The 25,271-nt window shown below is 45.8% G+C and overlaps 1 protein-coding gene across 1 annotated transcript in view; it reads right to left on the reverse strand.

Annotated features, from left to right (window-relative positions):
- Positions 1–1,332: 1,332 nt before the first annotated feature.
- Positions 1,333–25,271, reverse strand: part of SAMHD1 (SAM and HD domain containing deoxynucleoside triphosphate triphosphohydrolase 1) — a 29,508-nt gene continuing 5,569 nt past the window's right edge. The window contains exons 3-16 of the mRNA XM_030963060.1: positions 24,254–24,326; positions 22,784–22,944; positions 20,997–21,112; positions 18,274–18,344; positions 17,370–17,525; positions 14,646–14,746; positions 14,439–14,547; positions 13,853–13,944; positions 12,408–12,523; positions 8,771–8,910; positions 5,994–6,083; positions 4,789–4,893; positions 4,337–4,474; positions 1,333–3,257 (exon numbers count right to left, since the gene is read on the reverse strand). Of these exons, the coding sequence (XP_030818920.1) occupies positions 3,135–3,257; positions 4,337–4,474; positions 4,789–4,893; positions 5,994–6,083; positions 8,771–8,910; positions 12,408–12,523; positions 13,853–13,944; positions 14,439–14,547; positions 14,646–14,746; positions 17,370–17,525; positions 18,274–18,344; positions 20,997–21,112; positions 22,784–22,944; positions 24,254–24,326 (1,591 nt within the window). The 3' untranslated portion in view covers positions 1,333–3,134. The remainder of the gene's footprint in view (positions 3,258–4,336; positions 4,475–4,788; positions 4,894–5,993; positions 6,084–8,770; positions 8,911–12,407; positions 12,524–13,852; positions 13,945–14,438; positions 14,548–14,645; positions 14,747–17,369; positions 17,526–18,273; positions 18,345–20,996; positions 21,113–22,783; positions 22,945–24,253; positions 24,327–25,271) is intronic.

Genomic DNA, 25,271 nt, shown 5'->3' on the forward strand with positions numbered 1-25,271 from the left:
GCTGGGGACAGCATGGTCACCATTCCTCAATAAACTTCTGGCCTCATCCTTGCCCCTTGAATGGCTCTGTGAATGTGTGCAGGATGTGGGGGGAGAGCAGGCCAGCCGCTGTGACAGCCATGTCTTGTCCCAGCCTGGGCTGTGTGGCCACAGCAAGAGTGGGGGTCAGCCTGGGGCGCTGCTCCAGGGACTCATCCCCCCTCTGGCACAGTCACACCGTCTGTGTGTCACCCTGTGAGGACCAGGGCTTCCTCCTCAGGAGGGGATGACAAGAGCTCTTCCCAGCCAGAGCTCCACAACCTGTTGTCTCTTGCCTGGTTGACAGGGTTTAGCCTCATTCCTGGAGGCTGGGCCAGCTCTCCTCCTCCTCCTCCTTGTCCACCCCCCCTGTCCAAGCAGCAGAACCAGCCCTTCAGGGGGATTCCAGGCAGGGGTGGCTCATGGGGCTCCATTGGAGGGCACAGGCCTGTCTGGTCTGACCACATTTGATGTATTTATTGCGGCAGCACAGCTGGACATCCAGCTAAGTATCACCCCATGACCTCACCTGATGTCAGCTCCTGTCCCTAAATCTGCAATTTTGTGAGGCCTGCATCCCACAGAGCCCCAGCTTTACACCCACCTACCCCCCCAGCCTGAACTCCTGGATCCCTTCCTCTACACCTCCTCATGGGTGGGTGGCCTCAACATATCCTGGTGAAGGAAATTATCCTTCCCAGATGCAGGCATTGCACTTCCTCTTTGTGACCTTCAGGAGGTTCCTGTCAGACCCTTTCTGCAGCCTGGTCAGACCCCTCTGGATCCCAGCACATCCCTCTGGAGCTCCAGCCACGTCTCCCCATCTGCAAATGCGCTGAGGGTGGACCCTGTCCAGCAGTAATGGGCCTCTGGAACTAGAGCCAGCACCACCCCTAGCACAAGACTTGTGCCACTGATAACCCACACTCTGAACCCAGTCCTGCAGCCAGGCTTTGGTCCAGCCCTGCTCACCCAACCCAGCTCACTGAGGCTGACACCACCACTGTCCCCTCAGCACAGAAGGTGACAGGGCTGGTCAGGTAGGGCTTCACCTTCGCCTCCCCAGCAGCTGGAGCAGCACCCAAGGCTGCCCTGGCCCCTGGGGTGGCTGCCCAGGCTGTGGCAGGGCCAGGGGGCCACACTGAGCACGAGCAGTGCTGGGACCCTCCCTGAGCCTGGACCCCACTGCCCACGAGGAGACAGGAACCAAGAACCTCTTCAGATGGAAGTTCTCCCACAGACAGCAGGCAGGAACACCTTGGCTGCTTGGAATGGCACAGTAAGACTGTTTTTAATAAAATCCACACACTGCAATTTTTTAAAAGAATAGTAAATCATTGTTTACAAATTTATTCTTCAGAGAGCCTCAGATGAACATGCCGAGAAAAGAAATGCCCTCAGAACTTAAATTTAAGTACACACTTTTGGTTTAACATAAACAGAAGAACTTTCCCAAGTATAAAGTGCACAGTTAGTAACAAATTAAAAACAAACCAAATCAACAAGAACAAAATTATATCAAAATGCAACTCAATCTTATATAGACAAGGGAGATAAATGATATCTCTAAAATATTGTTTCTTGAGGAATAGCAAATTTTTTAAAAGCTTTTAAAGGGGTCACAAGCCCTTCTAACCAATCTGGTCCATCTGCAGGTCTGAAATACTGTTAGACAGGAGCACCAGAGGTTACACCTTCAGACACATGAGCAAAGATATATAAGCAGCAAAAGTACCTGGCTACTCATTTTCCCTCCCTCTAACAGCATCAGTTCCCAGGATAAAAAGGGCAAAGGAGATATTACAGGGGTTGTGGAGTTCTATCACAGCACCTTCCCACTGGGTTGTTTTTCAGGACCTACCCTGGCCACCCACATCTGACTGCCTGAGCCAGATGTTCAACAACTCTCTCCCCTTTCCAGATATAAAGGCCACAGATTGCTCCAACTCCTGAGTATTACTGAACCTTTTTGTTTTTAGTTTTGTGGTCAGACTTTTTTAAGCTTTGAGGTTTTATTTAATGAAAGCAGCCTTCCTCTTAGACCTGAGTAAAAGATGAGAGGAAAATGGTCTTCATTTGTCCAACAGCACAGACATTCAGAACACTCACACCAGTACTGCCAGTACAGGAAAACTGTAAGAACCCTCACAGAACTACAAGAGACAGAAAAAAGATACAGGGACAGCCATGAGGTCCAGGAGAACAGAGCAGATACAAGAACGGAGGGATTCCTGATGAGCCTGCCTGCCCAGTACAGTGTAAAGCAGAGCCAAGGTGCACTTGGTGCAGGACGGGCAGAGCAGGGCAGAGCCCTGCAGGCACTGCCCTCTCTGCACACCTGAGCCCTGGCAAACACCTGGGCAGCTCGCCCTTCCTGCAACCACTCACACCACTGGCCTTTTGAGCAGTCTTTGCAGGACAGACAGTAAAAAATATAACATTCTATGTATCAAAAATACACAATAAAACAATAAAAGGCTGCATGGCAGTGCAATGCATTGTTACTTCAATAAAAATTGTGGTCACTTGTAGCAAGAGGCCTGCACCAGCTTTTTGAATACCAGAAATATAATCTTTGATTATCAAAAGATTCCCCTCTCCCTCCCTTTTTTTTTTTTCCATTAAATTAATTTTGTTAACTTTGAAGATGCCACTCTTGGTAATTTCTTCTTTACCTCACTGTATTTTCAGAAGCATACTTATCCCTCTTTTCCTCAGACACTAAGAAAACCCCAACCCCCCCAAAAACCCCATCAAACCTGGGCTGGGATTTTTTCTGCTAAGTCATGCAATAGGAAGGGATCAGGACTGGATGGAGTAGCAAAATCTTGTAATAACAATGAATTGCAATTTTTAAAGTTACTCCTGCTACACAGTGCCACTACATTAAAAAATCAATGAGAACTGAGTTTACTCTGTTGTAATAAATTGGTTTTTAGAAGTCCATCTGGAATATGCACTTTAAGTATCTCCATTAAAACATTCTGTACTGCAAAATACATTCTGCATTGTTCTGTGAATTATTCCAGGCCGTCCAACCAGCTTTTAAAAAAGCTGATGCTCAAATTTACTCAGCTTCTGAGGAAGGACACTGAATAGCACCAAAAAGAAACCTGTTACTTATCAAAAGAAAGCCTTTGTTTGCAGCTGGGTTCTGAGGCTCTCCTGTGTTCATCATCTGTCATCTTATTCCAGGTTTCCTTCATTGGAGTTAGATGAGGAGCAACAACATCACCATCCTAGTATGAAAATACAGGAAACATTAATTCACTTTTGCTTTCCATTCTAAGGCCAGGGAAAAGCAGCTTACCCTCAGGCTGAACTGGAAAAAATCAATCCAAGGTCCCAGAATCTTTGTAAATCAATAAACACTGGTGACTGTGCATCCCAGAGGTGGAAACTGCTGCAGTGAGTGGTGGGGAGACAAAAGTGCCCTGCCTGAGAAGGCATCACCACTGGCAGTCCAGTTCTTCCTAAATTATTACCAGAAAATCTGGAAGGTCACTGGTCTACTAACAGAATCATGAGAGTGTTTCCTGTGACCTCAGCACAGCCCCTCATCAGCACTGCTGCAATCAAGCTCCCCTTGGGGCTGGATGTGCCCTGCACTGTCTGAAACAAGCAGGGTTGTCCAGCAGCTGAGGCAGTGGGGCTCACCCCAGGCAGATACAGGTGGGAATCTGTGCTCAGGCATTCCAACACAGACCATCAGCTGCCTAAGATCAGAAATTGGCTGGTGAGATGCACATTGCTGTGCTCTGCAGCACGCCAGGGCCTGCAGGGTGGATGTGCCTGAACCCAAACAATGTGCTCAGAGGACACAACCACACTCTACAACCAGGGAGAGCTGTTGCTTGATCCATCTGTAACAAGCCCTTCTAAAATTACCTGCTCTAACAGACAGAGGCCAGAAGAATGACCTTAAAGACGGGCCTTACCCAGTTTTCCATGCCTGCATCCCCACCCAGGAGCACTCCTCTCCTGTTTGAGGATGCAGCTCTTTCCCCTGCCTGGTCTAGCAGAAAGTGTCTCTGCCATGGCAGGGCTTTGGAACAAGGTGATCTTCAAGATCCCCTTCCAACCCAACCCATTCCATGATTCTGTGATCCTATGGTACTTTCAGGTGTCTCCAGCACTACTCCAGTGAAACCAAAGCACCCCCAGCTGGGAGCTGTGATAAAACCAGGGGTTAGGTGAGTGAGTGGGTGCCTCTGCCACAAAGGCAAGGCCTGAATGTCCAACTTGTTACTGAAAAAGCAAGTTTATGGATTAAGATTATGAGCTCTAAACAAGAAATATAATTGAGTGAATTTGTTACCTGTGGTTTGGTGAAATCATTCTGCATGCACCACTGAACAAAGTACTGTTTTGCAGCTGAAATAATATGTGGATCCTGACTTTTGTAATAAACCCGGACAACCTGCTCCATAAATATTTTGGGTAAAAGCTTTGAAACCTTTGAAATAAAGCAGAAAAAGCTTTAGTATTTCTTAGAATACAGAAGGAAAGCAGTAAGAAGCTCCACTACAATCCCTGAGTTTTATCCAAAGCAATTGAGATATTCCAACTCCTATTGTATTCCATTTAAGTACTGTCCATAGGCAAAGGCTGTCAGGGTTCCAGACTGTCACAGTACAACACACACTGAAGATTGCAAGGCCATGGATCCCACCACCTCTTCACAAATCCTGCATGAACAACCACCCAGGACTGTGATCACTTCCATCACAGGTGGTAAAAATGCTTTTCAGAAGGAAAGTAAAAACCTACCTGTTCTTTACTGATTTTAACTGCCTTGGAAGGATCAGCCTTGCAATAGAAGTGAACCTTATCAATTGGATTCTGTTCCTTCATTCCATAATCCATGCTGATAACCTTGCACGTACAAAAAAGAAAATGGCTTTTGTTAATGTTTGTCTTTAGTTTTCTCACAATAAATACAAAAGGCCACACACATCCCACTCCTGAAAATTACAGTCATCAAATGAGACAGTATTTAACAAATTATTACTTAAAAAAACAATCTGGTATTTGTATTTTCTTCTACCCCCTCTTGCTCTGATGCTGCCAGGTGGATATTCACATTTACAGTGACCAGCTCCCAGTTGTGCTCTGAAACATTCCAGTTTCCAGCACTGGAAGTGGACTTGTCCCTTGCTAGCCTGGGCCTCCCCAAAACAACCTACAGAGGCTGCAGCAGAGCTTACAATCATAAGCATGAGGTTTAGACATCATTTACATCAGTCTGGTACACCAACACTTCTGTGGTCAGCAGGGACCCACTTCCCTACGATTTCAGTTTGTGGGGTGGGAAAAGCCCAGGCAAATTCTGTAAAGCTCAGTGAGCTGCTCCCGTCTGGCCCAGTGAAGGGAACCTTCAGTGCAAGGGCGCTGCAGGAGCGGCTCGTGATGCACTCTGTGGAAAGCCACTCTCTCTTCCCAGAATGAGCTGAGAGCAGGGATTGAGCTGGGTGATGCCTGCAGACTGCCCCAGCTCCCTCCTGTGCCTCAGGCTTCCCTCCCACACTGCTGGCTGCAGCCCCAGCCGTGGCAGCAGGTGCTTTGTGCCTGCCAGGCATCAGGAGCGCAGCACCTGGAGCCTGGAGGTCACTTTGCCTCTTTCCTCCCTCTGGGGGTTTCCTGCCTTCCTGACCCATCCAGTGGTCCCTGGTGCTGCCATTGACAGCCGTGTATCAAACCCCACAGGTTTCTCCACTGCTCCTTGTCGGGGGAAGGACAGTGACAAGAGAGCCCATCTGTCACCAGGAGCAGTGTACAGGTGACAGCCCAGTGAGGCTCCCCCTGCCTGCCCCACACCCTCCCACCACAGCAAACCCCCAACAGGAAACCTCTGAGCCTCAAAGGGAGCCAGGCTGCAGCCACAGACACCCTGTGTGTTTGTTCTTCCACCAGGCTACGCAAGGCCCTCTGTGATGGAGAAGTTTTTACTTGAACCCGCTCTGAGAGGTGTTTACATCAACTATGAAATTCTCAGCCTTTAGCTCCACATCTGGAGGGTCCTTCTCTGGCTTGGAATTAGCAATGCTTTCTGTCAGGCTGTTACTCTGGAAGAAACCAAACCAAAGGATTAACTCAGTAACTCAAATTACATTTATGCACTCTCAGGTCTAGGTCAAGGCAACACAACAGGTGACACAATATGTTTTTAAACTAAAGCTCTCAATTCTTCACAGCTTGACAAGACTCTTGCAACAATCTGGTTGTTTGAATTACTGTACACCATAGCCATTAGTATAAAACCCAGTTTTTAGAAACAAACCAAACGTATGCAAATGAGAAAACCCAAAATCTGCCAGTCTGTGCAGGAGGAGCTTTACACCCGGTGATGGGGCAGGGGGAGAGCAGGAGTGCAACATCCAGAATGCTGAAGCATGGAAGCAGGAAATAAGTACCTTCAATCAACTGTTTTACAATACAAATGTGTTACAATTAAGTTCCCCAAAGCTGAATACTAGACATTTCCACTGAACTTTTCAAATTAAGGGCTGCAGGATCTTACCCTCTGATAAAGCTTTTGTATCTATGCAGTAAAACATACAAAACCCACAAGAGACAGAAAACCACAAAATAAAAAAACCCACAAAAAGTACTCCACTAAAGTACTCCACAAAAGCTAAAACCCACAAAGGGGTTTTGTTTGGTTTTGGCCCCAAGGGAATATTCCCTGCTGACACTTTAGGCTAACACAAAGCACAGGAGCATGGTTAGATGGAGAACAGCTGCCCACTGAAATGTCCTCATTCAAAGGCTGTGGCCTTTTTTCAGGGCTGCTGTGTTCTAGGGAAGATGCAAAATTTGAAGCACCAAGATTTCCTGGGAGCAACTGAGACTCATGGGAGTGCAGCCCAGAGCAGTCTGGAGACCGTCCAGAAGGGAAGGAATTCTGCTAGATGTAGTTGGGTTGTTTTTTGGTTTGGTTTTGTTTGGTTTTTTGGGGTTTTTTTCTGTTGATTTGTTCATTGCAGAGGTGCAGAGACTGATGAGTAGAAAATCACACACATTGACAAGCTAAGGCACATGTGTGGTTTGCAGTGACTCAAGAAACCAAAGAAAGACTGAGAGCAAGCTTGGAGAAAAACTTTGCCAGGAGGAAACAGGCTTGAGGCAGCCTGTTTGTAATTATTTCTACTCTGTATCAGAATGTGTATGGGTTAACTTACTGCCTAACTTTGCTTGCATCATTTTGAAATTACCTCTCTAGTTTGCATTAACTGGAAACTCAACCCGAATTTGAGAACTCTCAAGCTCTTCGGGATTTTCCCCTGGCTCTGGCCAGCTTGAGAATCACAGAAACGCACAGGGCTGGAGCAACCTCGTTTAGTGGAAGTCGTCCCTGTCCATGGCAGGAGGTTGGACTGGATGGCCTTTAAAGGTCCTTTCCAACCCAAACCATTCAGTGGTTCTAAACACAACCTTGTGGTGTGAGAAGGAGCAGAGCAGACACAGCTTTGTCTTGTGCAGCTCCTCTGCAGCGCTGGGAGGAGGCTGAGCCTCTGACATTCCTGCCACAGGCACTACAGAGGGAAACATCCTCCCTCAAGCCCTCAGCTGTGCACGCCGAGCTGCAAAGCACTGGCTGGATATAATTACAGCACCAACAGGGATCCAGTCTCCCTTCAAAACACCCTGGATACCCCAAGATGCAATGTCTCTGGCTGCACTTTCAAAGTGGGAGTTTTCCTTTCATTAACCAAGCTTCTAAAAGGAGCTGTTTAAAGGTGGAAATCATAACATTTGCTCTCACACCTGTCTCCTTATTTGTTGGGCCACTTACCCCAACCTTCTCCTCAGAAGGGCAAAAACTTGACAATCCATGTACAACCATTTAATGCTTGCTTTCACCTATTTCCTCCTGCTTTTGTAATACAGAATCTCTTAACATGACTTTTTCGTAAACAAAGAACACAAGCAAAGCTTCTCTTCAAACAAAAAGATGAACAGTTACATCTAGTAGTCCTTTTCTAACCTTATTCTTTAAAAGAGCCGAACTATTTTAATGAAGGCTTTCTAGATACAGACATCCACTTCTGGAAATCAGAAATGGAAAATTTTCACCATTATGCCTTAAATTTGGGGATAAGTAACTGATGATCTGATAACACAGTATAGCACATTAAAAGAGCTGAGCCAGCTGAAGTAAGCTCTAATATAGCATTATTTTGAAATAAGACAACAGGAATTAAACTGCTATCTGCTTTGAAAAGCACTCATGAAAAAGACTGGGAAAAGTGCATGCATTCTCATGCTTAGTACAGAATTTAACACCAAGAAATTCAGCAGCTATTGTTCAGTTTAACATTTATTCTCAAAGCAAAGCACACAAATTACGATTCAAAGCAAACGAGTTCCTGATTGTCTGGAAATTTTAAGTAACATCAAATGATGTAATAACCTTTTCAATCACTAGATTCAATCAAGAGTCTTTTATAAAATTTTGTATTTTTCAGAAAAGATTTTCCTGGAAATATTTCTGCAATAATTCAACTTCTGAATTTCCACCTGTTGGGGTTCTTCTGACTGTTTGTAGATAAAACTTTCCCCAATTTCTTATATGTTTCATAGGTCAGCTAGTTTAAGATGGGAGGAAAACTTTTGACTCTATTTTTCAAATAGCAAATAACAAAAAACCCCCAAACTAAACAAAGCCCACATAGAGACAAATGGATGTTCAGCAACTTCAAGAACATTTATAAGGGGACAGAATTCAGAACCTTCTGCTAAGGGACATTACCTTTATAATTTCCTTCTTTGATTCAGGTCGAGTCTCTCCTAAAAACTTGTATAATTCGCGTCGTTCTATTTTACGCAAAATTTCTCGTGCCTCCTCCAGTTCTGGATCACTTGAGTGCAGAATTTCCAGGTAGACACAGTCTGCCAAAGTTGCATTGATTTTTGTTATGTAAGTCACAATCCAGTGTCACAGTAAAATGAACAAACAGGGCCAAAGGTTAAAGCAACCAGAAAAAACTGCTGGTTCAGGAAAGTCACTTTCCGGGAATGACGGAACTAAGTCTGACAATGAGAAGTCACAATATTATCTTAATTATCATTAGATTCACAATGACTGTTGGCAGAAAAACTATCTCAATTCCCATCCTGGCAACATACTTTGTTATTTCACTAGAAATTACTTTCTCCTCTTATTTAGCCAGTCTTGTTTAGCAGACTATCCTAAACTCCACCACTAACTAGCTCAGGACATGGGTAAAGACTCTGTCTTGTAAAAAAATAAAAAATGGCCATTAAGCCCTCAGGTTTTCTCAGACTTTGGATGCAAGCATCAAAATCCTCCCTCCTGACTCCACACTACAGTGATACATGCAGCAAGATTCCCACCACCAGGTGGAGCAAGACAGGCTTCTTTTGATGTGGCTTCAGAGCAGAAAGGTTATTTTTGGCTGTCCTAGAGACTGCTGTTGCCAGGATGCTGCTGGCCTCATCTGCACCCCATGACTGCATTCCCTGGCCAGGAACACCTGGGCAGCTTCAACACATGCTGCAAGCACAACCCTGCAAGAGCCCACCTGGAGCTGCAACCGGCCTGAGGAGCTCCCAACAGGGTCCAGAACAATCTCTGAGCCATGTACCAAAACACCTTCAACTGGTTTAATGGACAAGGTCAACCAAAGCCAGGAACTCCTCCATGAGGAACCACAGACCAGGTCTCTTCAGACAAAGAATAGATAACGCAGGGGAAATAAGAAGCCCATGAACATCTTGCGTGTGCAAAAGCAGCAGTGACAAGGAATGCTTCGCTGTCTCAGCCTTTACTAGAACTAGGATTTGCTGCCAAATCAGGAGGCAACACATGGTGGTTCTTCACCCACCATGGAAGAAAGTTAGGGAACCTTTTGCTGCAGAACCTCTAATTCGGCCTCCTGCTGGGTTCAGATTTGCCCCTGAGCAGGCTGTACGGGCTGGATAGCTCAGTTCTTTATGGGGACAGACTGCCCAGATTCCCAAGCAGCTCTCAGCCGCTGGCTACCTTTAGCAAGCATAAGGGATATCAGCTCTTTAGTGATTCTCAGCTCTCTGTGATTCCAGCTCTTAGCTTGCTCGGCACCGCAGGCCAGCAGACGCAGGGCGAGAGAGGAGAAGGCCATTCTGGCGTTCCACAGTGATGTCTTTATTGGGTGATCTGTGAAGTTCCAGTGACAGCTCTTCTACAGAACCGGGGTAAAACAGCCCATTATATAGGGTATAGGGGGATCAGAAATTGTCCAGTAGCAGGGGTTAAAAGGGAGTGACCTATAGGGTTACAGAGAGAGAAGCTGGGGTCCGAAAGGTGGAAGAGAGGGGCTTCTTGCTATTCACCATGACTTGGCATTTCCTATCTTTAGGCCTTTGCCCTCCACGGGGCCTTTGCAGTACCTGTGCCTGCTACAAACCTCCCAGATGTTCATCATTTGTAGAGGTCCATAACTGGACAATTTCACAGAAGCATCACTTACCAGGGACTGTTGAAACAAACCTAAGGAGTGTCCAGGTTGCAAGCACTTGTCCTGGATTAAAGGACAGGTGTCTGCCAAGGAAGGCAGAAACCTCCACTGGAATGGAGAATATGACCCCCTTCGCTCTGAATCATTATAACTTTAAAATTACAGGGCTTTCAGGCAAAGACACAAGAAAAGGCATAGCAGTTCCTTACTAGCGTGTGTGTGTGTATAACAAGGCAAACCAACACCAAGCCCGGCAGCACCGACCCGGGGCCGGCCTTTCCCACAGACACTCCCTCTGGGAATGGAGGGGGCCGGGGTCCCCTTCCCCGTGAGGTCGGGTGTTGGTGTTGGAAAGGTCCCAGTTCAGCAGCTGAAGCTCAGCCCCGGTGAGCAGAAAGCAGCGCAGGACAGAACTCCGGGGTGGCAGCAAATTCTCCCCAGGGCAGCAGCCTTCCCGTCTCACCTCTGATCCCAAGGGCGAGAGTGAGCGGAGCTGAGCCCAGCCCAGCCCCTCACCCAAAATCTCCCGCTACTCTGCCCTTCCCAAGAGAATGGTAGCAAACTGCACCCTTCCCCCTCCTCCTTGGCTACATCTTTTGTCTCTCTTAAGTATTGTTCATTCCCATCTCTTAGGCAACAATTGGAAGAAAATTCCCTGAGCGAAAAGAAAAAAAAGGAAAAATCTTACTTTCCACAGCACCAGAGGCAGGAAGGAGGTTTAGGAGGAGGCCATACTCGTCCTACATGCTCCACTGTACATGCTGGAACATTCCTCACATCACTCTCCCTTGCTGTTCAGCCCTCCTTGCTGAACAGATGGTCCTAGCAAGCAGCTCCTTGCTGTGGCAGACTGTGAGAGGCTGGGCACGGCCCTGCTGTCCTTGCCCTGAGCTGTGCTCCTCACCAGGTACCAGAGGTAAGCAGGTAGTTACAGCAGGACCCGCCAGGCCAGCAATTCCCCTGGAACAACTCCACCTCAATTCTTTCCTTTCTGCCCAGCCTTCCATTGCTCAGCAATGCAGCTCATGTTCCCCAACAACCACTGCCCCTCAAAGCAGCCACCCTTGTCCTGCCCTGAGCAGAGGCACACAGAGACAGAGGGGACTCCTCACTGCAGCAGCAGGAGTGTGGGCAGACTGCAGAGGCTGTGGCACATGAAGGACTGCCAGCAGAAGGCCTTTAGCATGACGAAGGCTAAGGCACACAGGATTCCCTGCAAGTGCCCTCAGGCCCTGTCACTTCATCCCAGAAGTTCTTCAGTCTCTCTGTGGGCCAGCTAAGGCTTGGTGATGGAAACTCAGGAGGGTTGGCTTGGAAGTCCTGGTGAGCTGTAGCAGACAGGTGCTGCAAGAGGTGCCAGTGATCAGGAGCAGCCCTGAGCAGGACCTGCAGCACCCCTGCTCTGCACACAGAGCCAACCACAGAGCCTTGAAGCAGTAGGGTTGCCTGGCCCCACTGCAGCTCTGAACACAACCAGGCAACACCAGGGCCCCACAGCACACAGCAGGAGAGGCAGGCAAGCAGGGCAACCTGAGACCCCACGAGAGCTGTTTGGAACCTGCTTTGGGAACAGCTTCACACCACAAAACACATCCAGAACTTCACCTGACAGAGCCACCTGCAGTACCACTTAGAGCTCACTCACATGCCACTTGTGACAAGTGCAACAAACTCAGGGCACAGGCGGGACCTTCGAACACTGCTGAACCTGAACATACATGGAATATAAAGTTAGTGCTTCTTTCTCTCTCTCACAACATAAAAGTCATTTAAATTAGAAAGTATTGCTCTCCTTCTAGCAAGATTTCAGATCACAAGCATAAGACAGTCCAGGCCTGCCCCATCTTCTGTGCACAAAAGCAATAAACCCAGCATTTTAACAGGCAGCCATGCTCTTTTACTTAAAAAAATAATTCTGACACCTCATACCAGTTAGTTTAGTGTAGGCTTCCATGTCCTCTATTGCTGTAGAAATCCGATACACTTTTCCTCCAGAGCCTCTTACTTTGAAATGTTTGTCTGCTTTTTGAAAGGCTTCTGTTATCCTAGTTTGAGACAAAATTATGACTTCAGGATAATACCATTTTGAAACACCTCACTGGTCAGCAGGCAAAATGAAACAATTTAGTATGTTATAAACAGAAGACAACAGATGAAACTGTATCTCCAGCACACAGCAGACACTGATCACTGCAACATCTTGTCTCCATGCTGTCACTGCACATTCCAACAGAGATTTACTGAAGACAGGTTCAGAACATAATGTAACCTTTAGATGAAAGAGCAAATTCACTTTTTTCTGCTTTAGACTGGGTTTAGCACTGCTGAGACAATTGCAGAACCCTGCAAAACAGTGACATGGTCCCTCAGCTGCAGTAAGGTTCCCTCACAGATGACCAAACCCTTTTACAGACTCCCTGCCTCCCCAGTTAGCTGCGAGGGTACAAAGCATTGTAAAGGGAAAGCATCACAAACATGTAATATTTTCAGATGGGAAAAATTATAATCTAAAGATTATGTTCTTCCAAATTTCCAAGTACCTTGCTGTCATTGCCAGTTTGGACACTGTTTTGGAAAGGCTGCTAAAATTATAGGAAGCCAAGAACTGAGTTTTTCTGAACTAAAAAATATGTTTTACTTGTTATATGTAGGTACAGTCAAACCTGAGCATTTTTAGTCTGAGTTTTAGAGGATCCCTAAATCAGGAGCTGAAGTTTATGAAATAAAAGCAATCCAAATCACTCTTGTACTGTGTAATCCTTAACATCCCTTTTTACTAAACTCAACAGTTACCCAGCAGACAAGACCCTAAGGAAAAAAATATTTGGAGATACAAGTATTTCTGATTCTCAAGAAAAGTAAAAAGAATAATGTTATAGGGAAAATTCTATAAACATCAACAAGAGAGGTAAAACAGCAGGTAGGCAGCTGAGTTGGTCCTGAACAAATCTTGCATTACATAAACACAAAGCCAGGCCTCAGCTAAACTACATGAGCTCTTTCATGACTTTGTTAGCAACCTTGCTCTAGTAACCAGGCGGTTTGAGCTAAGTGGTCTCTAACTTGCAGATAAGGATTTGACTTCAGCTGTCAGCAGTTTAAATGGTTTAAACTGTGCTTCTTCACGCCTTTAGCAATTTTCCTCTGATTTAATTTAATGTGGAAGGATGCTTTTGTCCTACTCTCTTTCTGTTTTTGTTTGCTTTGCTAACCACAGCCTCTATGATACCCTAAGCACTAAGTCTTTTCACAAGAATCAGAAGTAGCTTTTATTCTGTCACACCTTATTGATTTTCTGAATATTCCAAATGGATATGGATTGTTTCAGGAATTTAAATATAAACTGAAAAGGAAGGAAAGGAAAATATACTTGCATTATTTCAATGATGTTGCCAGTCTTATGCTGGTATGCTCTCCGGTGCAGGCAATTCCGGGTGTGGAACATCTCGTACAAATTTCCAACTTCCTGAATCAAAAAAACCCTATTAGCATTTACTTTTGCCACTGTCTTACTAGGAAAATTAAAACAATCAATCAATTAAATTAGTTGTCTCCTCCCATTCACAGCATAAAGCAGAATGATTATTATTCATAATTTCCAAATTTTGAAACTGGCTCAGGCCACTGCAGGAGAGCAGAGTGTTGACAGTGACCCCAGGCAGTGGAGAGGACCCCTCATCCCTTTAGCAGTCCCTCACCACAGCCACATTCACTTCCTGCCCAGCAGGCCTGGAGCAGGATAACGCAGATCTGACGGGTCTGTAGAGTCTCCCCTGACAGGATCTGCCACAAATCCTTTCAAACAATGGTTTGCTCTGTCCCTCTCCCAAAAAGCAGCTTCTGAGAAAAACTTTCAGAGCAGCCAATACTTCTCTCCCTCTTGGGCTAAGGAAGCAGGGGCAGGACCCCCAGCCAGGGGATACAGCTCCCCTGCGTGCCCCAGGTGCTCCCCCTGCTCACCTTGTCACGGGGGCAGATGTGCTTCTGGTTTCCCACTTCACAGACCCGGGTGAAGATAAGCAATCGCTTATAGTCAAAATTATTGGGGATTCCCAGGTGATGGCAATCCCTAGAAATATTGCACAGAGTGTTTAACCATATGATCATTTTTGTACATACGGTAGCATTTTGTCAAGAGGAATTCATAATAAAATGTAAGATATGTACCTTGCAAAATAATCCCACTTGTCAACATCAATGCCATTTTTTTTATTAGCTACAATCTCATAGAGGAAACTTTTCTCCTTTGGTCGACCATGGTAGGGCCACTGACAGGGGAGCCAAGAAGAAAAACATCAGAAACAACAAGAAATTAAAGTGTACCAACAATGTCTAACGGCTTTTCAAAGACAGTGGGAATACACCTTGACTTTGCTTGTGATAAACATCCACTGTTTAAACAAACACTGTTTACATAAACACTGAGGTAGTGAAGAACACAAAGACAAGAAAAGAACTTCCAGAAGCTATCAGGCATTAGAAATCCAGAAGAGGGCCTAAGCAACTGTCTTCTCATAATCTCAAGAAGATTAAAACCCATGAACACAAGTATTCATTGCTCATTACTCTATTAAAAGAAAGCCGGCAGCTTTGGAATTAAAAAACCAAAAAACAACATATCAACAAAGAGGGGAAATTTTGGAATTATTTCATTTTCAGGGAATTAAATACACAAATATGTCACTGTCCTGCAATCTTTTGCAATCTACAACTTCATAGAACAGAGTTTAAAAACACTTACTTATAAGTTTTAAGAAAAATTTTTTGAATATTCAGCTACTTAAACTCCTGCCTCAAAAGGGACAATTCAGCCATAAGGTAAACAGGAAACAAACACCAAAATAATAAGAAACAAGGTGCACATTTTCTTGAAATTTTAAAGATTCTTCACCTAAAAATATGGCACAAAGTGGCCTTGAAATTCTGAAAGTGGAAAACATTGTATACAAACATAGCTTCCATGTTACCTGCACTACAGAAATACTAAAACTGATGTGAATAGCAACAGAAACACATGCAAGCAGCAGGATGCAAGCACATCATGGATAAAAATACCATGATCACAGAGCTCTGCTACTGGGACATGTTCAGGACACTGTTTATGTCTGGTGCCTGGACACCCATTGTCCATGTCATGACAGAGGCCTGCACCACAGTGCACAGCCTGCCAGTGCAATCTGCTGCCTAACACCAGGAAGGTGCTGCCATGCACCGTGTGTGGCATTCCTCTTCCTGGTATCTCACTGGAAAACAGGCACAGAATCCAAACAAGGCAAACCAGACACGGGGAAAGAACCTGCTAGTGGCAGGCACCAAGATTCGTGTGCAAACGAGCCCAGTGGGATAAAAATCAGCTTGTGCATTTTGTAAATGGATGTCCTCTTCCTATAGGATCTCAGACTCAATTTCATATGCCAAGCTCCTTGTATTTGCCATGGGATTGCTACCCACTCCTGCAGCAGAAAATAATGGGCAAGTGTGAACATTTGTGGCTTACTTGTTTGGGACTACATATAAATTCTGATTAGGACCAGATTGTCCTGACAGATCTCCCACTGACTTCAGCTGCTACCAGTTGTTTACTCTGGTGGCAACTGAATGAGTGTCCTTGAAGAAATGACAAAAGCTGCAAAGTGTAAAATGAGGAGACAGGACTGAGGTCTTTCATAGAGTTGTGATGATTAACAACTGCCATCCCTTCTTGCTTGCCTCTTGAGGCAACTCATTTCTTGAATCTTATCCTCTATGTTTGCTACTGCAATAAATCCAAGCATTTCACTGCTGTCATCAAAGCTGTTGCAGCTCTGGCACTTGGGCCAGGCTTGGATTCCTCCCTGCCTCATCACTGCCAGTGCCCAGTTTTGTTATCCAGACTGGGGGTGGCCTCCTTTACTCCAGGCCAAGCCCCCCTAGATCCCTCAGCTGCTCCTCATCATACTTGTGTTCCAGACCCTTCCCCAGCTCTACTGTCCTTCTCCATTGCACCTCAGTGTCTCTCTTCAAGTGAGGGGTCCAAAACTGAATGCAGAATTCAAGTTGTGGCCTCAGCAGTGCCCAGTACAGGGGCACTGTCACTGTCCTGGTCCTGCTGGCCATGCTATGGCTGGTACAGGCCATGTGCCATTGTCCTCTTGCCCACCTGGGCACATCTGACTCATTTTCAGTCACTGTCAACCAAACAGCACCTCTTTTCTGTCTAGCCACTTTCCAGCTGCCCTGACCCCAGCCTGTAGCAGGACCCAACACCTGGCATTGTGGAGCCTCACACAATTAGGCACATTGATCCAACTTATCCAGATCCCTCTGTAGAGCCTTCCTGCCCTACAGCTGAACATGACCTACATTTCCTAAACCCAGGCTGGTTGGGCCTGGCTCCCTGCTTGTCCTGTACGTGCTGCATGATGGCATTCAGGATGATCTGCTCTATGACCTTCCCTAGCACCAAGGTCAGGCTGACAGCCCTCTAGTTCCTTGGATTATCCTTCTGACCCTTATTCATGGAGCCACATCTGCTGATTTCCAGCCAACTGGGACCACCCAGGACTGAATGTAAATGATGAAAAATACCTTGGTGAGCACTTCTTCCAACTCTTCAGTACCCTTGAGTGGATCCAAGTCACCAGTTAGGTTCCCTAAATACAAGTAACTTTCTACAGCTTTCCTCTGATCTGGAGGCTTTTGGGTAAGAATTCTCAGGGAGCTGTAAGCACATTAACACATCTACCAGCACTGTAAGAAATAAACATAACACTCCTCCAGCATCAGTTGTGACAGGATTCCCAGAACTTCATAGAGCTAGGAGTAACATATAGCAGAAGCCAAAATTATCTGTTCTTTCAGCGAAATAAAGACGTTTCTTGGCATAACCACAGGAGCAACACCCTGACTCACCGATTTCACACAGGCAGTTTCATCTATAGGCCCTCCTATTTGTTCCTTGATGAACAACAGATCTTCTTCCAGGACAAGACCATAGAACTTCATGACTTCTTCTAGTTTATTGGAAGTGATCAAGTGCTCAAACATTTGAACAGAAGAAGTTTCATGCTGTGAAAAAAACCCATCCAAATATTCTATTACATAGTTTAAGCATCTTTCCTGCAGAGTCACAGCTTTACTCCAAGCCATCAGCACTGCCTAGCAGGGCACATGGGCAGGCTGGTGTGAAGTGCAGAAGCTGGGTGCTTTCTTAGTCATTTTCAATTAAACAGAAGAGGAAATCACCCGGTCTACAGAGTCCAGAAACACACTCTTCTGCAGACAGCTGTTAATTCTGTGTGTTGACAAACAGCAGCAACGCAGTTACAGTGCTAAAAGACAAAACAATCAATTTTGCTGTGTAAAAGATTAACCAGTTTACTCATTTGATTTTGCTAAGAAATTACAAGCAGAGAGAGTCTTGAAAGGACTGTGTTGCACTTCATTCACAGCAAACAACTGTTTTGGAAAGTTTGAATTCTAAACAATATTGAATATCCTGCTGTTGGACTAAACATACTGGAAAGGAAGCTGCCAGTTGGTACTTTTGAAATGTAAAATATATTCTGCAGAAAGCTCTCAATATGCATTTTAAGGCACAGTGCTGACCAAAAATGATCAGTGCAGACCTAACAAGGATATCATCACAAGATTAGAAAACAACATTCTGGTTTTCAATTAAGCCATCAAAATGATGCAATAAGGTAAGGCCAGATGACCACTACAGCCTCAAAAGCATTGGAACTCTTTAAAGATTAATTATTCTGCCTCTAAAAATTTTAGGTTTGTCTTTTTATTTTAATAGTGAAAAGCCTACCTTCCAATTCAAATCTGGACGAGCGAGTGGAATAAATCTTCCATCAAACATGTGTGAAAATGGCCCATGACCTTAAATATAAAGATTACACAGGTTTAGTCTGAGACATAGCTGTCAGCAAAAATTTCTTGAGCAAGCTTAGGATCTGAATTCTCCTGTATTTGACTTTTCTTGGCATATCACAGAGTCTTAGACTGGTTTGGGTTGGAACAGACATTAAAGATCTTCTTGTTCAGACCTCTGCCATGGGCAGGGACACCTTCCACTATCCCAGGCTGCTCCAAGCCCTCTCCAATCTGGCCTTGAACATTTCCAAGGATAGGGTGGCCACAGTTTCTCTGGGCAACCTGTGCCAGGACTTCCCCACTCTCACAGGGAAGAATTCTTACCAATATCTCATCTAACCTTGCCCTCTGCAGTGGGAAGCCATTCCTTCTTGTCCTGTCACTCCAAGCCCCTGTCCAAAGTCCCTCTGAGCTCTCCTGGAACTGCTTTTAAGTGGTCCAGGGCCTCCCTGGAGCCTCCTCTCCTCCAGGCTGAGCAACCCCAGCCCTCCCAGCCTGGCTCCAGAGCAGAGGGGCTCCAGCCCTTTGTGTATCTCCAAGGCCTTGGGGCAATTATGGGATGCATAAATGGCACCCTATCCTTATGCTGGGGCACAGGGCTGGTGGCAGCTCTGCAGGTGGGGGTGTCACCTGAGCAAGGTAGAGGGGCAGAATCCCCCCCACCTCTCCCCATGCTGGGCATCAGCCCAGCACAAGGACAGTTCTGGGTGAAGAGGGTCCCACAGAGAGTTGGCTGAGTACCGACAATCACACCGATGTGGCTCCATGTCCTTCTGCTTTATTCAGCAACTTTGGCATATTTATGCTTCTCTCTGCACTGCCTCACACCACTAATGCTTAATGCTCGTTGGTTCAGTGGCTGCATTCACACATACATGTTATTTGCTGATTGGTTGTCAGTCATGCTGTAAGCATTTTTAGCTAAGGTGTGCTAAATTAGCAGGTCCCACAATGTGCCTGGCATCTGGCCTTGTCATGGCACAATGCTCATTTTTTCCTGTTGTATCCATTCAAGGACAGTACATGGTCTATCTTGTTCCAAGAACAGTACATGGTCTTCAAAGAAACTCTGTAATCTGCAGTCAAGGGTTGTCCAACTCTGGTAAAAGCACAGTATGCCCTTGTTCTGCCAAGAATTCTTCTACATCTGGGCTGCCTCTGGTCCTATCTTACCCACCAACGCCCCCAAGTTCTTCTCCTGATGGCTGTTCTCAATCCACTGTCTGCCTCTCCCGCCTGTCCAGGTCCCTCTGGACGCCCCATCCCTTCCCTCCAGCATATGACCCCATCACACAGCTCGGTGCTGTTGGCAAACTGCCCAGGGGTGTATCAATCCCACTGTCCCCATCACTGACAGAGATATCCAACAGCACCAGCCCCCACACAGGGCACTCCTCACTGGGCTCCCCCTGGACATTGAGCCTATAACCGCCACTCTGAGCGCAACCATCCAGATAATTCCTTCCCCATCACCTGTGAGGAAGACTCAGGTATAATAAGTACACTTTCCTAAGACACTTCAAGTACAATTGCACTTAACAGTCAGTTCCAGCACCTACACCACAGGCAAGTACTGCAGCACAACACTGAGAATATTAAATTACTCTGTGTCATCTCTGAAGAAAAGAAGTAGTTATGAAATAAATGTTACAATTTTTGAAAGGAACACTAATTTTCATTCTGAAATGTTTGAAGAGACCTGGAGAAACCACAGAAAGAAGTGGACACTTCAGCCACCGAGGGCAGAACTCTAAGCATCATTTGGAAACAGGACAAAACACTAGCTAAGAGTGGCTACAGATTCAGGTGGAACTGTCTCCACAGATGTACTCCAGACCCAACAGAACAGATAAAACCCATCTTGGAATATGGTCATGCACTAAGCAGCCCAAAACAGCTCACATGTTCCGACCTCACAGCCAGCTTTTCATCCTGGTTAGCTTTCCAAGAGCAACAACCCATCTCAGGTGTTCCTTACTGTTGAAGATTGCATGTAAGATGTTTTCCATTACCATCTGTATGGCAGATTACCTTGTCAAGTGAGCAGTTTGCCTGATCTCTCTCTTTGAGTGACCACATTCACACCTCCCTCGGGAGGGGACATCTGCTGATAACAGACTATTGAATATCAGTGCATGACTGATAAGAACTGTAACATCCCATTGCGAGATGCTCCGCCCAGAGGGAGGAGCCAAGCATTGCTACCCAGTTATACTCTGAGATTCTGGAACACCAGCACGGCTTTTCTCCACGGGATTCCCCAGAGGAACAGCAGCTGCCTCTTTCCCCACTGGATCTTCAGAGGAAGACTACATCCTTCTCTACAGATTCCCCTTGCTCCAACAGAACCACACCTGATACTTCAGGAAGACTGCAGCCACATTTTCAATGGAACTGCCACCAACACCCTGACCCACAGGGTGTCAGGTTGGGTTCTGACTCTGTCAGTGTTGTTCTAGTGGACTGCATTGTTTATTTTATTTTTTTTTTCTTCCCTATTAAAGAACTGTTATTTCCTGCTCCCATATTTTTGCCTGAGAGCCCCTTAAATTAAAATTATAGCAATTGGGAGGGGTAGGGAGGGTTTACATTCTCCATTTCAGGGGAGGCTCCTGCCTTCCTTAGCAGACTCCTGTCCTTCCAAACCAAGACACTTACCCAAATCATGACAAAGCCCAGCAATTTCTACACAGAGGATGTCTCGTTCGGTTATATCCAGGTCTGGTTGTCTCTCCTTCAGTGCACGAACCAGACATCCTGCAAGGTAGCCAACCCTGTTGCAGGAGGAAAAGAAAGAAATATGGCATTGGTTTAGGATGAACTCTGTTTTGCTCCATTAAGTCACAGCCCTTATCTGAGAGGCAGCATACAAAGAATACCCAACCCTGACGTGGGAGAAAATCACTAACTGCTTCCTGTAGTAGAGTTTTAGTCCTCCAAAAGCAAAAAAGCATGGGATACCATGCCCAAATGGATACTATGCCCAAAACACAGAGACTCTACAGCATCCTGCAGTATTTCATAACACACAACCCCACGGTAGCTGTGTAAGGGAACAGCAGTGCACCACTAACAGTGAGAATCTTCAAGAACCTCAGCTTACACTGAATCCTTGAATTCCAGCCAAGGCAAACTGCAAAGGTCCACACCAGTCACCAAAGCATTTGGTACTTTTTTCAAACTGCTGCTTTATTAATAGCTCATGACAATTATTTCCCTTCTTCTCATTCATTTTAGATTTGAGAATTTATTTAATTGAATGGGCACAAAACCAGCAGGAGCAAATATATGGCACACAGTCCCATAAACTGTTTATTATAACATCTTCACAAACCTCTTTTTCTACTTGCCTCAAGAGCTCCCCTTTCAGAACAGCTTAAGGCAAGACAAGGACGAGGTAATAATTACCTCTATGATGAGGTAATATGTTTCATTAGTCCAAATTTCACAATTCGATGGCTTTTTAGTAGACCAACAAGCACACAAAGCTCAGTTCTTCTATTTGTAACACTGTAAAAATCTTTGGCATTATATACAAGTGGAGACCAACTGTCCTAAATTTAACTGGATAGATCAATGGAACTGTTCAAAAGAAAAGCTGCTGATAGAACTGAAGTTTTCAGACTTCTGTTGTGAAAACTTTGTTTATATTCAACCACATTTCCGTCTTTTTGGTTTACCAGATGCAATCAATCCAGGCTGCCTCATTCATCTCACCCTTTTGCAAACAGCCATTTGAATCTCGTTATAAGTAAGCCAGATTTACTCCACAATATTTCAGCACCAACAAAAGCAACTTCAGGCTGGCCAGATCACCTGAATAAAAACCACTTACAAGCCTTATTTTAATTTAATAACTGCTCTTTGAGATATATCCTGAAATTTGTCATTCATCAGTTTTCCTGAGGAGTGTGAATGACCTAGTAACACTCTACGAATCCTTGTGTCCATCATATTTCTGCTTAATGGAATGACAGCTCTCAGCCTGACAACCTGCCATGGATTGCATGAAGCACATCTACCTACAAAGGCAAACATTACAGATCAAATTCATTTTGGCTGTGCTGGAGGATGTGTGGGAATTACAACTGTTTGGCAGATCATAAGCGTAGCCCCGGTACTAAGTTTATGCTTTAAAACTTGTATTTTGACTAGGGGAACATAAAACAGTTTTTTAGCTAACATTATTCTTAGAATAATAAAGGGTGGGGAAGGAAATCTAACATTGATCCATCTTGGTTTGTTTATCTGTCTTTATTAAAAGAAATTCAAGGGAACAGCCCACAATGACATGGGCTATCCATGAACATTTGAGACCAGAAATGCCCCCCCAGCAGTTTTCACCAATGCTCAGACAGCAATGCCCCTTGGCTGGCACTCCATAGCAGTAGAACCAAACTGAGCGATATCCACATGGCAGAGATGCATCAGAAGCAGCACCTTACCCCAGGGAGTGTTCAAAGCGGTTGTGAGAGGCTCCTGGAAAAACAAAGTACGTTCCACCCAGCTGCTTGATGTACCGGAGGCGCTGGAATTGAGGGGTGTCGATGATCCGAACCAGCAGGGGATGCAATTCAATGTGCCCATGAATAGGATCATTAAAAACCTACAGAAGCAAGAAAAAAAAATTAAAATTTGACTTTGAAAAGAAATAGGCACCAAGGTAAAGGATATCTAGAATGGTCAGGTATTTGGTTGGAGAGACTGTTCATCTTCTGTAAAACAGACATATCCTGCCAACTCTATATCAAGATCTATCACAGAATCATAAGAAGGGGTTGGAAGGGACCTTAAAGATCACCTTGTTCCAACATACTACCATAGGCAGGGACACCTTCCACTAGACCAGGCTGCTCCAAGCCCTGTCCAATCTGACCTTGAACACTTCCAGGCACGGGGCATCCTCAACCTCTCTGGGCAACCAAATTTATCTTGGAGAACTACTAAAGCTTGACACCAAAAAGATAAAACTGCCTATTTCACCTAGCAAGGGAAGTCAAAATGCCTAAAAATGTTAGCTCCAACTGCGTAATTCCAAAACTTAACACCTGTGCAAACTGCTGTCTTTATTAATCTCCTATTCCAGTTAAAGCAGCATACTGCAATGCATGTCTGAGATATCCAATAAAAGTGTTCGCCCAGATACTGTTCATGCTTTTAAAATCAAATGCAATATTGCTGGGTGGAAATTATGATTGTTACTTTTTTCTTAAAACAAAATATAAACCACCCAAATGACCAAAATATGAAATAAGTACTACCTGATAAGCACATATTTTTAGAGACATCTCAGTAACTACAGGGACTCAAGTAGAGAAGGTAAACACATTTAATCTTTGACCTTTGCTGTTAAACTGCAGGTGAAATCATTCACACATATCTTGGTAAAATACTGAGGCAAATAAGGGTTACCTGTGCTCTCTACCCTTGGTCACTGAGCTGGGAGGGCTCTAGCAGATATGCAGACTACTACTGAACGTGCACAGCCCCGGCCAGTTAGAGCAACAGACACCACAGGGAGAAACAGCTGGACACAGGAAACAGTGACAGCAAGGAGGAGTCTGTTAACTCAGGCCTGGGGAAAAACTAATAAAATAAACCAAGGGGAGGCTCTACACAGAGGGATGTGAAAGGGAGCTTCTCCAACACATGTCAAACAGCTCTTCTGCTCATTTAATCCCTCACAACCTGGAGGTGCCCACTGAAAGCTTCCACAGAATGATTCTATTATTTCTTCTAGTTAATGTGGTTTTTCACAGACCACCACTACCAAGGGCCCAGAGTTTGCTGCTGTGCAAAGGAAAGGCACCAGCTGGCAGCACCAAACCAAGAAGGGGGAGGCAGAGAGAGGGAGCAGAGCCCTGTGCAGGGCTTGGGGCAGGACCTGGCCATGGTGTCCCCATAGCATGGGTTACCTTCATCACCTCCATGTGCTGCTGTTGCATCTGTGTCAGGCACGCCAGCACTTCCAGTCGCTCAGCTGGGCAGCTAGGAAGGAAAAAGAGACACTGAGAGCAAAGTCTGTGTCGTGGGTTTACAGGAAGCAGGTTTTCTGGGAATGGAGTGACCAGAGGCCAATAGGTGTTCAGATTCTAAACTGACACCAGGTTTGGCCACTGAGGGTGGATGCGCCTCTGAGAACACAGGGGTTAGAAGCAGAGCACTCCCTTGGGCTCCCTCTTTGATTTCCAGCCAGCAAAGAGCCAAGGCCTCCCCTGCCCGGCTTCGAGCTGGGCGGGGGAGGGGAGACCTGCGGCCCGGCAGAGGTAGGCCTGACCCTTCAGGATGGAAGGGTGGTGGGGGCACCAGGAGGCGTTGGGCAGCCCCCCCCAGGAGATACAGAGGGAGAGAGGCCCCGAGAGGATTTGGGCAGCCCGCCCCAGCTAGAAGATGAGAGAGAGAAAGCTGGAACGGGCCTGTGGCCTTGAAGTGATATCGGCCTGTGAAGAAGGAGGGGGAAGGGGGCAGTGCAGCAGGGAAGGAGCCTGGCCGCGTGCAGGAGTTTGTTAACCCCGTTCTGGACGATGAAGACCTCACAGAGCATTTAGACCTTTCCTGGAGGGCAGATGGAGTGGATGATAAAGAGGAAATGGGCAAGAGAATGACAGTCGGAGCAGTGAGTGAGGCTGGGAGAGTAAAGAAGAGGCCGGAAAGAGATGATGGAGTAGCTGGTTGCTGGACTCTTTTTGGTACAGCCATGGACAGAACCATGCTTCCTCGCGACACAGAGGCTGCATCCAGGGGGGAGGCGATGGCTCGGAACTGAGAGGGTTCAGTTTTGGAGACCCCCCGGCCCCAGGGGGTAGACAAGTATGGGGGGGACAAGAGGTCTCGAGATGAGAGAAAACTGTGCTTTTTTGGAACTGGTCAAAGCACCCTTAAAAGGATAACCCTTGAAGCAGCTCTGTTCCATGTCCAGTGGTGAGAGCACTG

Source organism: Camarhynchus parvulus, chromosome 20, assembly GCF_901933205.1.
Source record: "Camarhynchus parvulus chromosome 20, STF_HiC, whole genome shotgun sequence".
In the NCBI taxonomy this organism is placed as follows: domain Eukaryota; kingdom Metazoa; phylum Chordata; class Aves; order Passeriformes; family Thraupidae; genus Camarhynchus; species Camarhynchus parvulus.